The 17824-nt window shown below is 40.9% G+C and overlaps 1 protein-coding gene across 1 annotated transcript in view; it reads left to right on the plus strand.

Moving 5' to 3' along the window:
• Positions 1-704: 704 nt before the first annotated feature.
• LOC125366982 (type II inositol 3,4-bisphosphate 4-phosphatase-like) overlaps positions 705-17824 on the plus strand; it is a 49268-nt gene continuing 32148 nt past the window's right edge. Inside the window, exons 1-2 of the mRNA XM_048367649.1 lie at positions 705-741; positions 3261-3305. Of these exons, the coding sequence (XP_048223606.1) occupies positions 3272-3305 (34 nt within the window). The 5' untranslated portion in view covers positions 705-741; positions 3261-3271. The remainder of the gene's footprint in view (positions 742-3260; positions 3306-17824) is intronic.

Below are 17824 nucleotides of genomic sequence, written 5' to 3' on the forward strand. Positions count from 1 at the left end.
AGAGAGATGAGTGTGAAGGGCAAAGATAATGGACAGAATGGTCATGAGAGGCACCATGGCAAACCACACAGGTGTGTGACAAGAGGCTACCCGTCCTCATTGCTAGAGTAGGTGCCTAGGAAAATAGCAAAAAGCATATGTTTTAGGATTTGGAAAGCATTTAACCAGCCTAGAGCTTACAACACGATTGTGTGGCCCGGTTCTTTTTTTTTTTTTTTTTTTTTTTTTTTTTTTTTTTGGCCAGTCCTGGGCCCACTTGAACTCAGGGCCTGAGCACTGTCCCTGGCTTCTTTTTGCTCAAGGCTTCTGGCTGTTTTCTGTATATGTGGTGCTGGGGAATGGAACCCAGGGCCTCATGTATACAAGGCAAGCACTCTTGCCACTAGGCCATATCCCCCGCCCCTGTGGCCTGGTTCTTAATGTGGGAGTGGAACAGAACTGGAAGGAAGTTTCTTTGCAAGTGGTTGTATTTCGAATGGACCATTACCTTTTAGCGTTAGACTGGACTCCAGTGTAACGGCAAATTTCATTCTTGATGTCTCCCAGGTGCAGAATTTCAGAGCGGGGTATCAGATTATTTCGGGTGAAGATCCACCCGCGTGTGGATAAGAACACCTGGGACAGTCAACAGCGGTGAAGCTCCAGCATGGAAATCAAAGAAGAAGGAGCGTCTGAAGAAGGCCAGCATTTCTTTCCTCCCTCCCGCCCAGGCCAACGACCCCAGGGACACGCAGTTCACCAGTAAGCGGGGCGCCAGCTCAGCCTGGAGCTGCAGATGGGGTTCATGGAACACACGTAGCCCAGCACCCATGGGCACTTGGGTCCTAACCAATGGCAGGACGCTACCCCCGTGTTCCCTCTTTGCACCGTTCATTCTGTACGTTGGGGGTCGTCAGGCTATGGTCTTCCCAGAGCCCTCATCTGAGACCAGGTGGATGGTAGCTCATGCAATGTTTACATCCCAGCGCTTCAGTGCAGAGCAACACACCTTGTTTCCTTTGCACTTTAACTTATATATGTTTTTGTAAGTTAACATTCCATTTAACAAATCATCATGTATCCATTCAGCTTAGTGATTAAATCATGTGACTGAACAGGATGAACTTCCTTTTCAATGCTTTTTTTAAAAATTCAATTTTATGGTCAAGGTGATGTTCAGAGGGGTTACAGTCACATACGTAAGATCCCGAGTACATTCTTATCCAACTTGTCGCCCCCTCCCTCATTTTTCTACACTTTTGCTCCCCCTAGTCCCCTCCCTCCATGTTGTACCATTAATTCCAACATATTGTCTTGGTAGCATCGCTGTTGCATTGGTTCGCCCTTTATCCTTTGTCTCACCATTTTGATGTTCCCCTTCCCATCTCAAATTCACATAAAGATATATACAATACCCAGGGTACCAAAATCAAATGCAGTAACAACAACAGGGGATAAACCATAGGAAAGAAATAAACCAAAGACAAAAGAAATAATTTCACATAAATTTCATAAAGCCATGTTTTGGACACTAGCACTATTGAACACTTAAGAAGGTATTAAAGAACACCTTCTTTTTGGTATTTATGTATTCTTACATCATTTTATTTTGGAAACCTAGATATTTTTATCCTCAAATACATTTAAGGTGGAAGCATTACTAAAAAAAAAAATCACAGGATGCTGGTCTTTTATCAGATAGCATTAAATTACATGACTGGTATAAATGTGGACATTTGGTCATGATTTGCATTTGACCATAAGAACTACTTGGGTTTTGTGTTTCTACAGTAATTAAAGCCATGCTTTAAAACTTATGGTTTGGGCTTTTACTTTTTAGTATGATTTTTATCTTTTTCTCTCTTCCAGAAGATTTATCTGGCTTTCTAGTTGTTTACACACACACACACACACACACACACACACACACACACACCACCTCATTTCATTTATGTTTTAAAAATTATCGTTAGAAAAAAGTACCTGTTGGATATATTTCAATAAATTTGGTTGTCAGGACTTATGGCACAGCAGAGTTAATAATTAATAACCCTTAAAAATTCAGACTATTCAAATTTCACAATGTCCTTCTACCTTTGTTGAAAAGCCTGAAATTGTTAACCAAACCAGTGTTAAATGTCAGCAAGAAAAAATGCCTATATGCAAAAAAATTCTAACTCCATGAATAAACATTACTTTTTTGCAAAGAGGTGGCTTTTAAAAATACATTAGTGACCAAATGTCAATAAATTTAGATAGCGTCTGATGGATGTAGCAGAAAAATAAACAAGTAGAGTATTTTCTATAATACGTGTATCATTGTCGCTACAATGGTTTTCTTCCTATATTCCTATGTTTCATGTCTACTTCTTTGGCTTGCCTGGAATTGTAACAAATATTATCCCAGTTTTAAACAAATATTATCCCAGTGGCAAGTCCTCACTCATTCTCTTTTGGTTATAAATGTAATGATTTTCCTTAGTGGATATTGATCATACAAAGGGCCTTTCCTGTGTTAGTTCCATGCATGTTTATCATGTTATGTTCCTGGATCAAGTTTGCCCCTCTATTACTCTTTCTTATCCTCATTCAAACCTTTAGAAATAATATTTGATGGTTCACACATTCTCCGGTAGGAAATTCCCACACTGTGTGGCCATTAGGCATCAATCACCCCTCCCAAAGGCCCTCCCTTTTACCGACCCAATGCCCACACTCACTTTCTCCCTAGTTCATCTTAAATCACTTAGCCATGTTGCATTGGGTTTGTTTTAGACCTAAAAAAACAGAGTGGAAACATTTACCATTCCATTTGGTAATTCTGTTTGGAGGATTAGTGTATACGGCCAACAAAAGAGCAAAACAACCAGGCCCATGCCACCCCGCCCATGTAGTGAAGGTTTTCTTAGGAGACAGGTTCAGAGTCACCTGAAGGACAATCCATCTAAGGAAGGACTTTGATGAGGTAGCTCTTTTGAAATGTTCTACTTCTCTCTGCAGAAATAGCTGAAAAATAAGCTTTATATTTGTCATGGCTTGTGAACAGAGTGTTTCTCCAATTGTTTATGGCTACAGAACACCATCAGTAATATTCAAGCCTGGGACAAATCATGTGCCCTCTCTAGAGACAGCTATTAAGATCAATAACCGGAGTTTACTTACTCATCCTACCAAGCACTGTACTTAAACATTCGGTCATGGGAAACAGTAGCTGACACTGCCCTAGTATTGACAATTAGTTAATTTTTATAAAATCTGAACTAACCCCTATTTTTTTGTAGGCATTCAGAAGATGCCGAATGAGCCACAGCTGGAATTCATCCTTGGTAAGCAATTCCATCTTATTTATATCAGTAACTTTAAGAACTTTTCAGTACTTTATAGTACTTTTCAGGTTAAATGTGCATTACTTGTAGCATAAAATTTCACTTTTGTGAATGCTGTTCTATTTTTTTAATCATCTTACAAAAGTAGTTGTTATTTCCCCCAAATTTTTGTCCTGGGGTTTGAATTCAGTATCTTGACGTTTGCTAGCAAGTACTTTACTACTTGAGATATAATTCTAGACCTTTCTTGTTTGTGAAGTCACACATTTTTGTCTAGGATAAAGCTTTAACCATGACCCTCTGACCGCCATCCTTAAGTAGATGGGATTACAGGCACATACTACCAAGTCCTGCTTATTCATTTATTTGTTTATTTGGGAGATAAAGTCTTAATAACTTTTGCTGATGCTTACCCACCATCCTCTCATCTCTACTTCTCACACAGCTTGGAACACAGGCGTGCACCACTACATGTGTCCCTCTTTTCTCTGATTTGTAAGTGAAAAGAACTGTTGCCTAGGAAAGACAGTTTTCTACCATAGGCTAAGGGCTTTCAGTGACAATCTTGCCTCTCCCTGGAGCCTGTGTCCAGGAGGACTTCTTCTGCTACAAGGACTGCACTTTGTTGCTAGAGAATGTTACTGTGAGTCTCCTTGTGCAATTTTCTATTTGGGGTTTCCATTGTCTTTCCGTGCTCCCTTTCTGTCTTGCTAACAAGTAACCCCTTACTCTTCCTTATTGGTTCTCCAGTTGGTTCTTTGTCTTAGCAAGAATTTAACATTAAATGCGAGCTCTGACTTGTTTAACCAAATTGAAGTCTCTGTCAGCTGTAGAACTTTGCAACTTCCTCAAAGGATGGATTAAAACTGTGTGCCCTGAGGATGGTCTGCCCTTCCAGGACCGAGGGGCAATTGCTTTGTACTTGAATGAAGTATGGCTGCAACATTATTGTTAGGAAATTAGTTGCAACAGTATATTTAAGGAGGCTAAGGATAAGGATTATATGAACTATAGAGAGGTTTTATTTCCTTCCCCTCATTGCTTAGAAATCTTTTAAATACTTAAGTCTTTGTCCAAGGGGATTTCCATTCATTTTTTTTCAGTACACTGCTCCTTGATCAATAGCACCACTTCAATGTTTCTCCTCCTCCATCTACAATACATTGTATTTTTGAGTTTTATAAACTAACAGATGCTCACATTCAACTTAATGTACAAAGATGTGATACCTTTTAATATTCCCATCTTTTTATATGAACGGACATATTTTCTCAAATTTTGGAGCCAGATTTAAATATATTTATATCCTATGGTGATTTTCAGTGGGATGAAATCCAAATTATCTTAAGTACCTAGCTTCTTTGGTAATGATGCTGCCAATTTATGTCCTTTGCTCAGAATATTCCACGTTGAAGTATAGTTAATGAGATCACGATTAGATGGAATTTATATTTTGAATTTTTTTAACTTTTGTTACACGAATTGATTTTTCCAAATTTTCCCAGGCACAGAGGCCAAACTGTAAAAAAAAAAGTCAGGAAACTTTGACGATCAGACTGATAAAGCTGCGCCATACTTCCGTGTGTTTTCATGTGGTATCCTCTGTGGACAGAATTGGCTTTGGGAAAATGTCGAGGCAGAGTGTGCATAGGGAGCTAGAAGGGAGGTCATGTGACCATCTACCTTTCACTTTTCAGAGAAAAAAATTCCTAGTCTTCTACTTTTGCGACAGTGCTTTCTGGAAAGAAAGCTTGTTAGTGCAGAGTGATAGATTTCAAAACATCAGCACAGCCTTGTTGGTGTGTGTTGGAGAAGGGGATGGGCGGAGGAGGGGCTAGAGCTGGGCCCCAGGCTGCTGGGGAGGGCGGGGGGGGGGGTGTTGGGGCAGAGCCTGCCTTCCATTCTAACTTCACTCCCTGCGGGTGTAGAGATCCAACCGGCGGCTTGTTCCCAAAGACTTGTGGAGTTTGGTAGCAACTCTGTCACTAGTATTTCTGGCTTTGAATCATAGACCTAAAAGATCACAACGGTGAGAATTTATTCACAATCGTGTTCTTGCCGCTTAAGAAGCTTTGGGGTTTCCCCTCCCCCCAGATGTATTCAAAGATATGCTAAAATTCTCTCTCTTTTTATTTTTGGCCAGTCCTGAGCCTTGGACTCAGGGCCTGAGCACTATCCCTGGCTTCTTTTTGCTCAAGGCTAGCACTCTACCACTTGAACCACAGCACCGCTTCTGGCTTTTTCTGTATATGTGGTGCTGGGGAATCGAACCCAGGGCTTCATGTATATGAGGCGAGCACTCTGGCCACTAGGCCATATTCCCAGCCCCTACGCTAAAATTCTTAAGTGCAGACATTTGTGATCTTATCAAATGGCAAGAAATGGCTGAGGAGTGAACATGTATTCACTAAAAAAAAAGTCACTTAGAATCTTTGGGGAATAAGATTATTGATTTGAGAAGTTATAGGCACCAAGCTGTGGGGCTCCTCAGCACTTGACGAAACTCTACCTATTCTTGAAGCATGTTTGTAAACTCCCTAGGCGAACACTGGCACAGCAGGTAAATTCTTGTAGGTGACACCACACACTTCTTTAACTTTTGTTCCTTTTAGTTTGGTTTTTATTTTTAAGCTTCCAAATCCTTTGGTTTTATCTATCCATAATTAACTTCTATTCATTGCCTGATGAATAATGAGAGAAAAATTTGCTTCCTAAAATTTATTTACTATTATTTGAGGATAGACATTATTTCATCAAAAGTAAAAGAAGAACACGTTCTAGGGGGAAAAATAGGAACAAGGAAAAGGAACTGTCTCACCCCATTTTTTTAAAAGTTATTTTTATTTCCTTTAAGTAGGTATGCAAAGGAAATGCCATTTAACAAGGAGGTTCATGGATACAGTGTATCTCGATCAATGTCACCCCTTTCCCAATTCTTTTTCTTCTTTGTTTTTCCAATGAAGATTACAGCCACATTTTCTGTTTCTAGGTGATGTTTCTAGGCCTTGCCTTAGCTGTTTCCATGAAAACTTGTTTGGTACATATGCTATATAAAACCACTGTGCCCTGCCTAAGTTTCTCTGTCACCTCCTCATTCCAGTAAATGCATTAAGGGACACTCAGTTAACTGAGTAAGGAAATTGGCTCATGATGTCTCAACAGCACCGCACAAACATGTACTAAAAAAACTGTCTCATGTCCATTGTTAATCATGTTTCTCATGGTTGACTGCATATACATTAATTGACCCTTACAATGATAACTCTGCATTCACATTTGTTTTCTTGTTTTTATTGTACTTATAGCCAGCCATGTGGTTTTCTTGGAAGGAAAAATGAAAACGAAGAGGATTCATGTTTTATTTTACTTCCTAATCCTTTGTGAATATTGGTTTGGATGCAGAACTGGTGATTCCATACAGTTCACAGAAAATTCCCTTTGCTTTTAACTCTACATGTCCTATCATCTGTGCCATGGGTCAAGTCACCATTAGCGCAATGAACAGAGACAGTGGGAAACACTGCTGACAGGAGTTCTGTTTTCTCTGTGAAAATGCATGACTTAAAAAAAAAGCCCTGTGGTTATGCAACCCAGGACACACTTGTGCCAAATAAATAAATGCTTGTAATTCGTTTTTATCACATTAGGTCTTGGTACAATGACAAAATGTCCTTAGGTAAGTTCTTTCAATTATCCCCTGATTTACAGTCACTTTGCTTGTTAAGGCTTGGTTCAGGAAAAGGCTGGCTCGAACTATTTAGTTCTTGTGTTGGTATTAGATTATGTCTATTGATTTCCGACTTTATAGACAGAGCCACTATATCTCTAACCATCCAGTTAAGGGGGAAAAAACATGACTGGTTTCTAGTGTTTGGCATGTGAAACTGTGCAGAATTATTCCTCAGATGACAAGCCTCATCGAAAATCAGTCTAATCTCTTAAGAGACAGATTCTGCTACCTGCAAAGGTCTTCTTTAACCAGCATGTCAGGTCTATTTATATTTTGTGAACCATCATAAATCAGGCGTTATTTTATGTTTCTAAAAACAACAACCTTAGAGGATCTAACTTACCAACTGTCTGTATTCACACTTCTACTGTCTTACTGGCTGGGTTCTATAAATGGTCATAAAGCTCAGACACTTTTACAACACCAATTGGAGAATGGAAGGTTTGGGTATGTATTCCTTAATATTATCATATTTTTACAAGATGTGCTGGGTCAGCTGACAGGGATACAAAGCACAGAATGATAGTTTTGTGTTCACTTTAGTGACAAAAAGAGTATTTCTCCATATAAGAAATAAGAGCGTTTCAGAGCAGTAAGAGAAACACCTGCAGAACAGCAGTCAGGCTTGTGGCTATTGTGCCCTTCATTATAAATCGATGGCTGTTTTCTTGATTCTTACAATACGCTGCATCTTATATAATGCACTATATTCCACTAAAAATCATTTTCTGGGAGGCTTCAAAGACAAGGCACTGTGCCAAGTCCTGAGGGAGGCTGAGATTGGAGATAAGAAGCCTTTGATGCAACACCTGATGTTTGTTCTTTACAAGCTTGGTGTCAAGTATTCCTCACCATAATTCCACCAGATTATAATGTAAAGAGCAACTGGCCTGATTGAGTGCTATCTTGTTTGCCATATGGCATTCTAAATAATTTACATTGATTAATTACCTCAATTTGCATGGTTTCTTGATGAGCCATTGCTCTATTCTCAGCCCTCTTTTGCAGGTAAGAAAATGTAGACATGAGTTGATAATGAGCCTAAGACTTCAGTTTGGGAATCTTGTGCCCAGACCATGTGCTCACATACTAGCTTTACTCAAGAGGTGAAGGTCTCCAAATCCCCGAAGCTGACTTTCCTTAAGACCTATGCTGAGTCAGGAACTAAGAGAGTTGTCCAATTGTGAAGCTCCTGTATTTAAACACTGGACTATAACCCCTTGCCCACTTATTGATTTCTTCTTCCAGAAATTTCCAGTGACAGTACAGAAATCATAGTAGCTGGACACTGGTAGCTCATGCCTGTGATCCTGTCTACTCAGAAATTGAGAACTGAGGGTTGAACTTGAAAGTAAGCCTGGACAGAAGAGTCCATGAAACTCTTATCTCCAGTTACCCACTAAGAAAGCTGGAAGTGAAGGTGTGGCTCAAATGGGAGAGCACTAGCCTTGTGTAAAAAGGCTAAGCAATAGTGTGAGGCCCTGAATTTTAAGTCTCAGTACCAGCACAAAACAAAAACAACAAGCAAACAACAAACATAAAGACCATAGTAATGGCAGGCATACTGTGGTAAGAGAGAAACAGGTGCTTAGCCAACAGGGATGAAATTACCGAACAAGTAGACATTATAATGCATTTATGGCTTGCACCCAAATCAGCAATCTTAGAAAATGCATTGAGATGAGGTCTTGAAAAATGAGTGTGGTCCCATTTCAGACGGAGCCCCCGAGAGGATTCAGGAAAGGGGGGCAGAAAACTACAGACAACATAAAACCCAAGAGCTCATTTGCCAAGGTGATTCACTTAATGCTCGTTTACATTTCTCTCTTATTGCTTAGCATTCCATTCCAAAATAAATTAAAGCTCTAGACATCGTCTTGCAGAATTTTACAATTACTTTATGTATATGAGGAATTTGGTTTAAAGTTCTAAATGAAGTCTTTAAACACCATCTTTCGGCTCATAACTTATATTTAGATATGAAAAAGTGGGTTTTCACTGGTGTTAGGGTTGTGCTGGATGAAACTGGTGGAAGTTCAGGCCATTCAAAGCTGGACATAAAGGATTGTGTAGGTACCATGCTTGTGCACTTTTTATATGGAAGAATCTCCCTAGTGAGTCTTTAAGCAATCTTCTTCTGGTCTCAGTTTTGACAGCAACACGTCTCTAGCTGCCCAAATGAATGAACATTTCTCAGAGCAACCATTTGCTAAAAAGACAACACCAAAAATTGAAATAACTCTTAAAAGTGGATTCATATTTTAGGTTGAAGTGGAGTGTGATTGGGAAAGGCTATTTGCTTAGATCCTAAGAGTTCAGGCTCTATGATACTAACATGCCAGCATTTGAATCTTATCTTCGTGACTCCTTGACTGTATGGCCTTAGAAAATACACCAATGCCTCAGGACCTCATCTGCAGAATGAGACATGTACACTCTCCACCTTCAAGGTCATGTGAGGATCAAATGAGTTCCTATTAAGCACTTACTCTGGTGTGAGATGTATGATAAGTGATTGTTGTTGATTATTATGAACATTACCTTAGGTAAATCACTTGATCACCCTCAATGGATCCTTTGTAGAGCAAGGAATTTTGGTCCTGAACTTTCTCTGCTTCATGATTGCCACATACTGAATTCCTCCTAAATATCAGTTGTGAGGCTGCACATATTTTACAATTTCTCCCCATCCTCACTATTTACTTCACATAGAAGAGTTCAGCTCTTTGTACAAGGGCATAGCACAAGGGTGTGGAGGGAATCTAGATTGTTTCTTAACTCCAAAGGCCAACATCTTTGTAGTTGAGTATTAAAAGTACAGAAAATGGGAAAAGGAAGAGCAATAAAAGGTTATCTAATATGTGCATAATGGTGTTTGTACTGCTGAAACAGAGATTTCATTGTAAGAAGAGAAACTGAACCAATTAGACTATCTCCCCAGGTCTGTCGTGTGGTAGTTATTCCTGGCAACCAGAGATTTAATGTGTTCTGCATCCAGATCATAGATTTTACTCATTGACACCCATCTCAATGCTGGCTGGCAGTGTCCATGTTGCAACACTGTAAGTGATATTATAAGTGATATTATAATATATTATACGTGTGAAGTGTGGGAAACTGAGCTCTGCTTTCTGCTTTCACCTACCACAACTGTGTCACTTAAACTGATCTGTAGTCCCATCAACCATACACATACTCTTCTTATCATTTTGCTTTCTGAGTTGCCTATCCTAGGGACATTTAATTGCAATGTCTTTGTTTAGATGTAACCCCATCCTGGGCTTCAACTGATTGCACCTTCTTGGATAGACACATTATTTGTGAGAGCTTTAATTTCTTCAGTTCCCCAGTGCGAACCCTTCAGTGCCTTCCACTGGCTTAGGGTCATATGAAAATGCCGCGTCATACAGTCTTCCAGAACCCATCAATCCTTCCCTGTCTTTCACTAATGTGGCCTACGCTGCCCCAACTTCCTGTTTCCCAAGCAGGGAAAACTGGCCATGTTTGTGGCTCCTTTAGGGAGCAGCTTGAATGTCAGCTCATCACAGAAGCTTCCCCTCCCCCCCCAATATTCTCCACTGTCTCACTGTGTCCAGCCTCACTGTCCCCTGTCTCCTGGTCTTCCCTGTCTCTCTGTCTCTCTGTCTTGGGGGACCTGGCTTTGTGATCCTGGAGCTCTAACAGCCTTGCCTCCAGCCTTCTGCGTTTTCATTCTTTTTTGAAGATGGTCTTGCATTTGTGCTTCAGCTGGCCTGGGCTGAAAATCTTCTTCAGTTTCTGCTCCTCCCATAACTGGGATGATGGGTGCTCTGCCATCTGCAGCTCTTCATTGATTGAGAATGAGGTTCACAAATGTTTTGTCCAGGCTGGCTTTGAACTGAGATCCTCTGCGTCTCTCGAGCGCCAGGATAACACGTCTGAGCCAACACACCCCGCACTTTCATAATTTTTTGACTTTTCTCTATAGCTGCAAGGATTCTAAGGAAATTTGCACAGCAGTGAAACTGAGAATCAAGCCAGACCCAATTTCGACATTCAGTGTGTGACCCAGTGGCTCGATGCTTACGTGAATTCCTATGCTTCAGCTCATAGGTTTTTGTTTTGTTTTTTTAACATGACGAATCAATATATTTGTAGATGCTCTGGGAAACGTTTGATAATTGTTGATAACACATTCTGAATTTTAAATTCTGAGTGAGAAAACAATTTAACTATGGATATTTCATTGTTCACAAGTTCTAGGTAGGAAGCATAGAGTCTTACTAGCTTTCCAGTTCTACTAGAGCACCCTGACCTGGATGAATTAGTGAAGGCTGAGCTGATCAAGGTTGCTTCTAAAACTTGACTATGCCTGCCGCTGAAGTATAGATTCACCAGTGTCAAATATGATGCATCAGATTCTCCAGGAGTTTGCTTTATGATGGCAGCCCCAGGAACCATGCATTCTCTCCTGGAGATGTCCTTAAGACTAAACACATTGCAACAGCAACAAGGAAAAGAAGACAACTGAAATAATAGAAGTGGACCAGTCAGAAAATTTGAGCTTACATTTCAGCACATCACAGTGAGGAAGACAGCACTGAGCAGTTTGAGAGCAGTGGCCCGGATGATGGTTTTTAGAGCCTTTGGATCTTGATTTTGCCTCTGGCTGCCTACGTGAACCTAACACACTCTTTCTTACTGCATTGCTTTGCAGATTAAATTCAACAGCTCACCTAGAGCACTAAGATGGAACTAGGTGTAGAAGAAATCACTTCATAGTATAATTCTAATTATTATTTTGTGTTAATCCCTCCCTCTGTCTGACACTGATTCCTTATCTGTGAATTATGGATAATAGCTCCCACTTCACAAGCAGTTTGAGCTAAGCCCATAAAGTGAGTACATTATTAATACAGTATTAGGAATTGAATAAATTTTTTCCACACAAATGCTATTGAGCTTTTACAAGGTCTCAGTGAGAATAAATATAATTATTTCCACTTCCAAATAAGGATACTGAAACATAAAATCCAAAGTCACATAGTCAGGACTGGCTATTTAAAGAGGGAGCAACTTGAGAATTGCCAAGGAAACCCTTAAGCATAAAATCCCTTTCATTCTCATCTCACCTGTCCCCTAGCTGTCTTAAAATAGACAAGAGGGCTCTTCTATTTATTTTATTTCTTGTTCTGTTAAAAAGTTATTTTATTTTATTTTCCAAAGCAACAAATCAGGTTATGAGCAAATGTATGTTGATCAGGGCACTTCTCTTTTGGTCTGAAATTTATCATATACCTGGGCTCATGCACATTCTAATTTTCGATATACCCATGTACAAATAGCTCAGATATACTGACACACACACACACACACACACACACACACACACACACACACATTCTCCGAGGAGAAGAGATCCCGAGATCCCAAATGTTTTATAAAATATTCTCTTTATTTCTCTCTCTCTCACTTTAAGTTGTCTGATCTTGTCTGACAGTGAATTACAGAATTACCAGTGTCAGTTTTGGTGCCTTAAATTCTTCGAAGAGAAACTTGTGAAACTGTTTCCATAGACTTGTGTAGTAGTAGGTTTTGCTCCAAACAGTTAAAACACTTATGCCCTGCAACTAGCCCATATTTGCTTTCTCACTCCTCCTCCTCCTCCTCCTCCTCCTCCTCCTCCTCCTCCTCCTCCTCCTCCTCCTCCTCCTCCTCCTCCTCCTCCTCCTCCTCTTCCTCCCCCTTTCACCCCTGCCCCCCTTTCCTTTCCTCTTCCTCCTCCCCCTTCCTATTATTTTTGTCCCGCCGGGCCACTAGTCATCGCTAGCATTAGTTTATCTGTCTAACCCTTGTTTTATTTCCTGTGAGTCAACATCTCAGACCGAGCCATTGACAGTCTCAAATCTCCATTCTTCAACATGAATAGGGAGATTTTCTTCGGCCTGCACAAGAGCAGATGTATGTGTGAAGACTCAAACAAAATACAAAGTTTAGCTTCAAACTTTTCGGAACCTGCCATCTCCCAATGTTCTCAGAGAACAGAACGACAAACTAATTAACCCCCTGGCACTACTATTTTTGGTGCCTTTCTTTTCCCATATTTCCCAATCTGTCTTTTTTATGTGCTTGTCGATGCTTTACTTGTAGAATTCTTGGCATTGGACAGACAAGTTCATAACAATCCTTGCATTTACACCTAAATCAAACCCAGTGTATTCACAGCAAAAAGAAATACTGGAATCATCCTTTACCTTAATTTAATGAAATACCACCGCCTAAAGTTTCACCTCTAAATACACTAGGTATAACTCAGTCCTTCTAAACATTTTGGCTTGAGGTCCCATGTGTGAAAATGGCTGTCTCCTGAATTTGGTGACCCAGGCCTGAGAGTCCCGGTGCTGTGTGAAATCCTCAGCTCTGGCTTCCCTTTCCCAGCAGGCTCACACCTTCGGGCCTCGCTGTCCCTCAGAAGAGTGTCACCCCTCAAGGCACTGTTCTGGACCATTTCTAGACACCTCCCAGATATTATTGCATGGCCTCCATTGGAATCCTCACCCATCCACCTGAAGTGACAGGGCTCCCAAATGTCCAGTGGGTCTGGAACGGTGTGGTGTCTGCCCACCAGCTGCATTGATCTTTTTGTTCAGATCAGGAAGGGCTGCATCCACTAATAGCCTTTTGCTTGTTGCCCACAAGGAGTTTATTTGCTCCCAGCCAGTGACAGCTGTTTTGAAAAAAGAAAAGAAAATTAAAAACAGGTGCTCTCATGACCTCTGGGAAGAGGAATAAAAGGCATATTAAAGAATATTCCCAGCTGGGCTCCAGTGGCCCTTGGCCTACAATCCTAGCTACTCAGGAGTTTGAGATCTGAGGATTGTAATTCGAAGCCAACCTGGGCAGGAAAGCCATGTGACTCTGATCTCCAGTTAGTCACAGAAAAACTGGAAGTGGCGCTGTGGCTTAAAATCGTAGAATGGTAGACTTGAGCAAAAGGAACCCAGAAACAGTGCCCAGGCCTAGAGTTCAAGACCCCCAGGACTGTATATATGTGTATATGTGTGTGTATATATGTGTGTGTGTGTGTGTGTGTGTGTGTATGTGTGTGTGTGTATCTCCTCTCCACATTTCCATTAACTGTTTCGAGATGTTCCCTTTCGGTCCCACTTCCCCCCTTAGAATAACATTTTCTCCCTCTCTGAGGAAGCACATATGTTCTTGCTGAAAACAGCAGAGAGCTGCGAGCACTTGCTTGGAACGTGGGTTTGGAGCACGCACAGAAAGAGACGCATCTGCTCACCAGCAGGCCATGGGAGGCAGGGCCAGGGTGGGGGGCGCCGTCCCAGGAGGGAGTCGATGGCAGAACCCAAGAGACCAGGCGCAGGCATTTGTGATTCAATTGCCTGAAGATGGAATTGTAGCCACCTTGGTAATTTCATGAAAATAAGACGAGATGGGATTTTCGGAGGATTGACAGGAGTGAAGCTGAGGGAGCAGGGGACAACCAGAAGGATGGGAGTCTTCTGGTACTGACAACAGTGATTTAAAGGAAATTTGTTCTTTTCATATGCAAATCGGCTGTCTGCAGTGCAGCTGGCTTCTAGCTGCTCCCAGTCCGGGCAATCTGGAACCTTCCTCAGAGCCTCCTTATTGTGGGCCTAGGCCACTTCCCTCCACATCCGCCAGTGATACTGAAATTGAGCCTGGTGTCAGGTGCCAAGTGGATTTTTTAGCATCTATAATCTTCCCGACTCAAGAGATGAATGTTATCACCTCAGTCATTTTTTCTCTTCCTTTAAAAATGACTGGTATGTTTGCATTTAATATGCATAGAGACACATAAAAATTTGCTGGTGTATTCTTTTTTCATTGTTCTGGGATGGGACAAAGTAATACCTTTGATTTCAGGGTGGATTTTCCTATCAACCGAGCCTTTCCCATCCAGGAAATCTGTTTAGTTTTTATAAGTGAATCAATTGTAATGGAATTTAGGGGCACCGGGGCTCAGACTTCAATATAGCAAGAATTCCAGGGCCATATTTCTATAAGAAGAGCGTCTTCAAGTCGCTCTGGTGAATTATGACCCGTACTCCTCAAGAACCCTGTCATCCATTTCCTCCTCCCAATGGTATTAAATCCATCCTTTCTTCAAGTTTTATTTGGATTCTATTATCCTTGTATGGGGTGTCTTAAAGTCTCCTTACAAAGCTAACTCACCGTCGAATCGCCAGAGGTCCAGGTGGAATAGAATGATGCTATTGAAAAAAAAAATAACTCAAACTCTAGATACTGAGCTCTTGGTAAAATGAGAAGATGGTTTCATCCTTGAGCTAGCCACCATAATCTACATGCATTGACTACGCCGCAGACTCATAGTTAAGAAATTAATTTCCTGACTCTAACCCACCCCCCACGCAAATATGTATTTGGGGTGGTTCATGTATCATCTTAAGATTGAATATGTATGATATTCACACTTTGTGGCTGCAAATGTGCAAGTGTATTATTTCAATGTCCCCAAGGACTTGGTGCATTAGGATTCGTGTAGTTGTTTGTTCATCCAGTGTGCATGTGTGTATGCATGTGTTTGTACATGTATGTGTTGGTCCTGGGGCTGAATGCATTGCCTGATCACTGTCCCTTGGCATTTTCCCTCACTACTTGAGCCATAGCTCCACTTCTTGCTTTTTACTAGTTCACTGGAGACATTAGACTTGCCTGCCTGAGAGGGCTTTGACCCGTGATCCTCACATCTCGGTCTTCTGAGTATCTAGGAGGATAGGCATGAACCACCACTGCCTGAAGATTTCTTACTTTTTGCCCTTAAACACAGAATTATTGTTTTCCCCACAACCATCGAGGAACCTAAAATGACTACTGTGGTCACATATTATGGAAGTTTTATCCTTTTTAGAAAGAAAGGTCCTGAGTTTGAATTGGGGCATTTTTTCTTCATTCTGTGCCTGTAAATATAATGGAAAATTGGAAATAAGAAAATATTGCAAGTGTTCAAATACATTGTTTCCTGCCTCATATACACATACTGGCACTTTGTCAACAAACATAGCTTATGCTGGCAGCTATGCATTTTGCCATACTCTTTAGGGAAATGTGCATTTATGAAAATATTTGGCACAATGGTTAAGGGAAAAATAATACACTATTGTTGCATTTCTATGAAGACTTCAATGCGGTTGGTCAACTAAGGGGAGAAGCTGTAGATTTTTTTTTTTGGCACTGGGGATTTGCCCCAGGAGGTTGTGCTTGCTAGGCAAGCACTTTGACATTGAGCTATATCCCAGCCCTAGCTGTAGCTTGTTATGTGCAATGTGTCCTTGTCCCTTAGAGCCCAGGTCTTGTAAATAAAGGAGTGATGACTTTCAGGACTGTTATGTTACAGAATGATGTGAGAAGAACATGTGTTAGAGGAGAAATTTGAGAAAACAAATAGGAATAATAGCAAGTGAGAAAAAGTACAGTGAGCAGGATAGGCAACTGAGCAGAATCTGAAAGGACCATGACTGGCAAGACCTTGGATATATTCACTGAAGGAAAGACTCAAAGGCTGCAGAAAATTCAGGATGGTAGAAGGATGCTCATAAATTGGTTAGTACAATCTAGAACCACATTCCTAACCTTAAGCAAATCATCAAACCTTAGTGGAGTATGCTCTGCTTGCTTATGGACCTAGCATTGTGTGATGTCATTGTGAAGTAAGAACACTGTAGGTTTATGACACACTACTGAATTATCATGTCATAAACTCCCCTGGATGGTATGTGGCATAATTTTGTAAATCTCCTCAGGGGATCTGAACTGTGGATGGCACCTCAGGCAGTAGGAAATTCCTGTCTTCTTGAAATTCCAAAGGGATGGAAGAATAGACAAACAAGAAGGCAGAGAAAACTAAAAATGGGAAAGACTCCTTTACTAGCAAAGTCATCAGGGAAAGGAGCTATTAGGCTCTTAAGCGTTGCATTTTTTCATGTGTGATGTGGATTCATCTAATCTAAATGTAATCACTGGTTTGAAACAGTCACTGTGAAGCCAAATAGTGGAGTCAAATATTGACTGGAAAAATATTGACTTATTCATTGAATAGTAGACTCCAGCTTTTTGGAGGACTGCAAAGAGAAAGTGTGTGTGTGTGTGTGTGTGTGTGTGTGTGTGTGTGTGACAGTTTTTAGAAACTTGATCCAATGTTAAGGATCTGAGAAGTGAATTTAAAGAAATGTACTTAGGGGGCAAACATGTTCCCTGAACTTCGGTTAATTCTGTCCTGGTGGTGGCGGGGGGGGGTGGGAGGGAGAAGAAGAAGGTCGCGTGGAGGGCACAAAGCTGGTGGTCATTTCTGGAAGGCCCTGTGTGGGAGGCCACACTCATATTCTGGGGCATTCTGTCCTTTGGCATTTCAGTCTTCCATTCCCAGTGAAGCGGAAAAGGAAAACACACACCCGAATCAGAATCCATCAACACTAGGCTCCATTGTAACTAAGGACCATGCTTTCATCCTCCTCCTTTATCCTGTACCACATTTAATGAAAGGAAGACACCGATCATCTGTGAGCTCCTTCAAGAAAGAACTTACACTCAGTCATGTCATGAGACTCATTGATACCCAAACCAGAAAGTGATCATAAAAAACAATATCCATTCTAGAGGAAGACAGCGGAGGACAAGCAGAGCCTTAGCAGAGCTCCCTCCGATATCATAATTTTCTCACCCCATAGAAACTTTTACTCCTAGAAAGACAGCCAAAGTAAGTTCTAACAGTACAGGGATACTGACCAGGTAGGAAAAATCGACTTTG

Source organism: Perognathus longimembris, chromosome 18, assembly GCF_023159225.1.
Source record: "Perognathus longimembris pacificus isolate PPM17 chromosome 18, ASM2315922v1, whole genome shotgun sequence".
NCBI lineage: Eukaryota > Metazoa > Chordata > Mammalia > Rodentia > Heteromyidae > Perognathus > Perognathus longimembris.